This window comes from Tenrec ecaudatus, chromosome 6, assembly GCF_050624435.1.
Source record: "Tenrec ecaudatus isolate mTenEca1 chromosome 6, mTenEca1.hap1, whole genome shotgun sequence".
Lineage (NCBI taxonomy): Eukaryota > Metazoa > Chordata > Mammalia > Afrosoricida > Tenrecidae > Tenrec > Tenrec ecaudatus.
Genome location: NC_134535.1, coordinates 123,989,248 through 123,994,664, shown reverse-complemented (window position 1 = coordinate 123,994,664; position 5,417 = coordinate 123,989,248). Strand labels below are relative to the sequence as shown.

Below are 5,417 nucleotides of genomic sequence, written 5' to 3'. Positions count from 1 at the left end.
AAGACAACCCACAGACTGGGAAATCATCTCTTTTTTTTTTTTTTAAACTTTTTTATGATTTAAAACTTTACAGAGTAAATTGGTTTCCATTCAACAATTCATACATTAATGGCAATCCCCAAGATATACCAGCATTCTTCCCACTTCAGCCCTCCTTGTGTTTTTATAATATTTATCCTTCTTTCCTATCCCTTCTTGCTTTCAAGAGTTCTTATCCATAAGCAAACGCTGTTCTTTTTATTTAGTATGGTTGATTGTTCTAAGGAGCATACCTCAGATGTTAATCTTCCCCTCCTAGCTTATAGATTGTTGGGCTGAAAGCTGAGTCAGAGGCGTGAGTACAGGTCCAAGAGTGAAGAGTCGCTGAAGTCCATAATTTGGGGATTCCAAGTCTCCATCAGAACAGTGATCTATTTTATGATTTTGGTTTGTTCTTTCTTCTCACTCGACTCAGTACCCTCTTTTGTGATCACTTTCAGAGTAATTAGTAGTGGAAGATGGGCACCATCTAGTTCTTCCTGTCTCAGGGTTGTAGAGGCTGAGGTTTGCTGTGGTCAATTCATCTTCAGGATGAATTGTTCCCACACATCTTCTATTTCCTTTAGTCTTATTTTATGGTACTACTCTGCTGTCTGGGGAGGGAGACAAAGAGCATGCAAGTGTGGCAGGCACAACTGGCATCTGGGTGGTCAATCTACTGGTTGGTACATCTGTGATCAAGAAACACCAGGTTCAGCTCTCTTTCGGGCACTGAAAGAGCAATGAGGTACCCATGCACTGTGGAAGTCTGGAAGGTCATCTGCCCCCAAAATGGTGGGCCATGTCAGTAGAGGGACATCAACACAGAACATGGATACCCATATGGTAAATCACAACTCTTTCCACACATGGCCCAAGGCAAACTCTAGCACCTCTTCCTTTGTTTTGAAAGTTTTGTTATACTAACTCCAATGAAAGGTTTTCTTGTTGAGAATTTTCTCGTGTTTAATGAGACCTGACTTCCACAAAGATGTTCCACATTTAATTCATGCAAAGGGCTTCTTTCATTTGTGAAATCTCTGATGTGCTGTAAGGCATCACGTCTGAGTGAAAGCTTTACCACACTCAACACATAAAATGTTTTTCTCCAGTATGATTCCACAGATGAGTTTTTAATGAAGCCTTTGCCACCTTCACTATATACATGGGTTTTCTCTCTCTCCAGGATAAGTTTGCTGATTAACAATGAGCTTATTCTTCCTGAGAAAGGATTTGCCACATTCACCACATACATGGAGTTTAGATCCTGTATGATATCTCCGATGTGCTAGTAAGGTATGGTTTATGGCTAACAGCTTTACCACACTCAATACATACATAGGGTTTATCTCCTGTATAATTTCATAGATGTGGGAAACAGAAAGCTTTCTCCCAAGTAATCTCCCCCAAACATGTTAAGACTTAGGACACTACTTGCAGCTAATGGTAAATGATTGTCAAGTTACCTCCCTGAAGGCAGTCAGCTGTCAGACTACTGTCTGGTCCCACCACAAGTAGGGCCTACTCCCTGCTGTTCAGAACAATGAGCAACTTCTCCTTAAAGGTTTTCAGCCATCACTTTGGTCCCTGCAGGGTGGGTTCACCCCCTACTGATAATGGTTTCTATAACGATCCAGAGAACAGGTCAAACTGGTTCAGTGAAATCCAAAATTAGGCTGCCATCCTGAGCCTAGGATCCACCCATCTTGTCACCCAATCCCTCCTCTTCCTATTGCGTATATATCCCTATATCACACCACCCCACCCCACCCATTACGGTATTACCTATAGCACAACGCTTTCTTGTGACATGTCTTCCCCTGTAATTGGGGAGTTGCACGTCCCCAGAGAATATAAAAGCCTTGGTTAGCAATAAATCTATCTCCACGTGGACTACCAAGTGAGGCTGAGGTGAGCATGCTACCATGAAATGCGTCCCACTCCATTATTTCAATTTCTTTTCTATTTCTCATGCTCTCTATAACTTTATTATAATCTTTACTTATTATCATTGTCCAATTGCGGCTACTGGACCTATGATGATGTGTTAGGGGCTGGTTTCCCTCACATATAAATTTTGAGATTTCCTTTCTGAATGAAACTTGTGCCATATTCACTACATTCTCGGGGTTTCTCTCCTGTATGAGTTCCCTGATAAACGCTGGGGTCCTTCTTCCTGATAAAGCCTTTTCCACCTTCATCGCATCCATTGGACTTCTCTCCAGTATGAGGTAACTGATGTTAAGTGAGGGAATTCTTCCTGATAAAGGCTTTTCCACCTTCATCGCATCCATTGGACTTCTCTCCAGTATGAGGTAACTGATGTTAAGTGAGGGAATTCTTCCTGATAAAGCCTTTTCCACCTTCATCGCATCCATTGGAGTTCTCTCCAGTATGAGGTAACTGATGTTAAGTGAGGGAATTCTTCCTGATAAAGGCTTTTCCACATTCATCACATACATGGGGTTTCTCTAGAGCAGGGGTGTCTAACTCAATTAAAATGAACAACTTTGATTTTGTGATTTCACTCATCTTCAGTAGTTAAAGCGTTAATGAAGGAATTGGGTGTACAGCATAGCCTTGATCTTCCCTAAGTGCTATTTTCTTCATAATAATTTTTCTATTTACATTTTATTTCAGATTTTACCTCAGGGGCCACACGTGGCTTACAGGCCACCAGTTTGACAACCCTCCTCTAGAATATGAGATCGCTGATGAACAGTGATGTCTTCCTTCCAAATAAAGGCTTTGCCACATTAATTACATACATAGGGTTTCTCTCCAGTATGAATTCGCTGATGGTAAGTGAGAGCAGTCTTCCCGATAAAAGCTTTTCCACATTCACCACATTCATAGGGTTTCTCTCCAGTATGAGTTCGCTGATAAGTGAGAGCAGTTTTCCCAGTAAAGGCTTTGCCACATTCATCACATACATAGGGTTTCTCTCCAGTATGCGTTCGCTGATGATAAGTGAGAGCAGTCTTGCTGATAAAGGCTTTGCCACATTTGTCACATACATGGGGTTTTTCTCCAGTATGAGTTCGCTGATGATAAGTGAGAGCAGTCTTCCCAGTTAAGGCTTTGCCACATTGATCACATACGTAGGGTTTCTCTCCAGTATGAGTTCTCTGATGAAGAGTGAGCCTGCTCTTCCAGTTGAAGGCTTTTCCACATTTATCACATACATAGGGTTTCTCTCCAGTATGCGTTCGCTGATGATAAGTGAGAGCAGTCTTGCTGATAAAGGCTTTGCCACATTTGTCACATACATGGGGTTTTTCTCCAGTATGAGTTCGCTGATGATAAGTGAGAGCAGTCTTCCCAGTTAAGGCTTTGCCACATTGATCACATACGTAGGGTTTCTCTCCAGTATGAGTTCTCTGATGAAGAGTGAGCCTGCTCTTCCAGTTGAAGGCTTTTCCACATTTATCACATACATAGGGTTTCTCTCCAGTATGAGTTCGCTGATGAACAGTGAGCTCGTTCTTCCAGTTAAAGGTTTTTCCACATTCACCACATACATGGGGTTTTTCTCCTGTATGAGTTCGTAGATGAGTTTTCAGATGTATTTTCTGAATGAAGCCTTTGCCACATTCACCACATACATAGGGTTTCTCTCCAGTATGAGTTCGCTGATGAAGAGTGAGCCCATTCTTCCAGTGAAAGGCTTTTCCACATTCATCACATACATAGGGTCTCTCTCCAGTATGAGTTCGCTGATGAACAGTGAGCTTGTACTTCCAGAGAAAGGCTTTTCCACATTCATCACATACATGGGGTTTTTCTCCTGTATGAGTCCATAGATTTGTTTTGAGATGTGTTTTCTGAATGAAGCCTTTCCCATATTCATTACATACATGGAGTTTCTCTGCAGTATGAGTTTGCTGATGAGCAGTGAGATCACTCCTCCTGGTGAAGTCTTTCCCACATTCACTGCATACATAGGGCATCCCTGCCACATGAGTTTCACGATATCCCTTGAGGTATGATTTACTGTGATAAGTTTTGTCACATTCCAAGCATTTATATAGCTTTTTTCTTTCATGAGCTTTTTGATAAAGTTCATTGAGTTTGAACACTTTATTGAATTCTTGCCCACAACGACTGCATTCATAGGTCTTATCTGGTTTATCAATGATCTCATGCTCATAGAGCAAAGACTCCTTGATGAAGGCTGTCCCACATTTATCACCTGTGTGTGGTTTCTCAATTTCATCAGATTCCTGGTGTTGAATCCACTGTGACTTCAGAAGCCTGGATTGTTCACACTCAGGAAATTTCATTTCATTAAAAAATTGCTCTTGTTCAATGTGGAGGAAAGTTTCCTCATCTTGCTTGAGCACAACTGACTTCTGTGTTTTGTTGCTTCTGTCCTGATTTAATTTCAGAATCATTAAATCTGATTTAACAATTCTTTCATATAAACCGAACATCTCATAAGTTTCCTTTGGTAGGAAATTATTTTTGTGCTGATAAACAGTACTTTCCAATGTATTAAATTTATAGCATTGTTCCATTCTGTCCATGTATCTTTCACATTGCAAGTGCTCAAGCAAATGATCATCTTTCTGGATATCTTGAGGGACCCCTGGACCTTGCTGCAGATAGACAATGGAAACCAGGCTGCGATAGTTCTCCAACATCACATCCTGATCTAGTGTCTTCTGAGCAGGGTTCAGGAGCTGCCATCCTCCCAGGTGAACTTTACAGCCACATCATTGAATGTCAGTGATTCCTGAGCTTTGGGTATGTTCTCTGATCCTTATAACACTGCCGGCAACTGGGATGCTCTGTTTATTTTATCTGGATCAGCTAATGATGCTCACAAATTTCAATCTCTCATGAGGACATCCCCAAAATAATAATACCAGGCGCTTCTTCCTCCTTCCTCTTAGCTGCTGGTGATGCACCATCTGCAAGCATCAAGTAGAGTTAGACGTATAATCTGCAGATAGGACACAGGAGAACTGCTGTACAGAGCTTTCAAGACTTTAAAGGCATACAGGATGCTAATGGCTGTGTACCTCTGACCCTGCTTGGAGTCAGGTGAATGGATTTGGTTTACAACCCAGTCAGAAGTTGAAATCCTTCCTTGTGATGCTTCAATGTGCAAGACAGTAGTACCAGATTTCTAGCTCCCTAGACTGGACCATATTTCTCTGTGGCAAATCTTTGATCTACTGAGGTCAGGTTTCTAAAAGTTTCTGTCATCACATGTTGTCTCTATAGTTTCCTCTAAGAAAGGTCCAGCAATGCCCATTCTTCCTAAGAGAAATCCACAGCCACCTCTTCAACAGCCACAGTGTCAAGCAAAGGAGTTGAAGAGCATCCAGGTCTTCATGGCTAGGAGAGGGAAGCTCCAAGGTCACCCACCAAATGAAAAGCTCATTAGCAATAAG

General features: G+C 41.6%; 1 protein-coding gene across 1 annotated transcript; it reads right to left on the bottom strand.

Annotated features, from left to right (window-relative positions):
* Positions 1-2,774: 2,774 nt before the first annotated feature.
* Positions 2,775-4,451, bottom strand: LOC142451641 (uncharacterized). Its single transcript, XM_075553360.1, has 2 exons — positions 3,901-4,451; positions 2,775-3,816 (listed from the first exon to the last, which is right to left on the bottom strand). Exons 1-2 carry the CDS (start codon positions 4,449-4,451, stop codon positions 2,775-2,777), a joined length of 1,593 nt encoding a protein of 530 aa, XP_075409475.1.
* Between the last annotated feature and the right edge of the window lie 966 nt (positions 4,452-5,417).

What these genes read in the sequence shown, in the direction of transcription:
- LOC142451641 (XM_075553360.1), bottom strand. Translation starts at nt 4,451, where the DNA reads ATGTTCGGTTTATATGAAAGAATTGTTAAATCAGATTTAATGATTCTG. An exon ending in GATCTCACTGCTCATCAGCA is followed by an intron (nt 3,817 to 3,900) that starts AACTCATACTGC and finishes AACAAATCTATG; the next exon opens with GACTCATACAGGAGAAAAAC.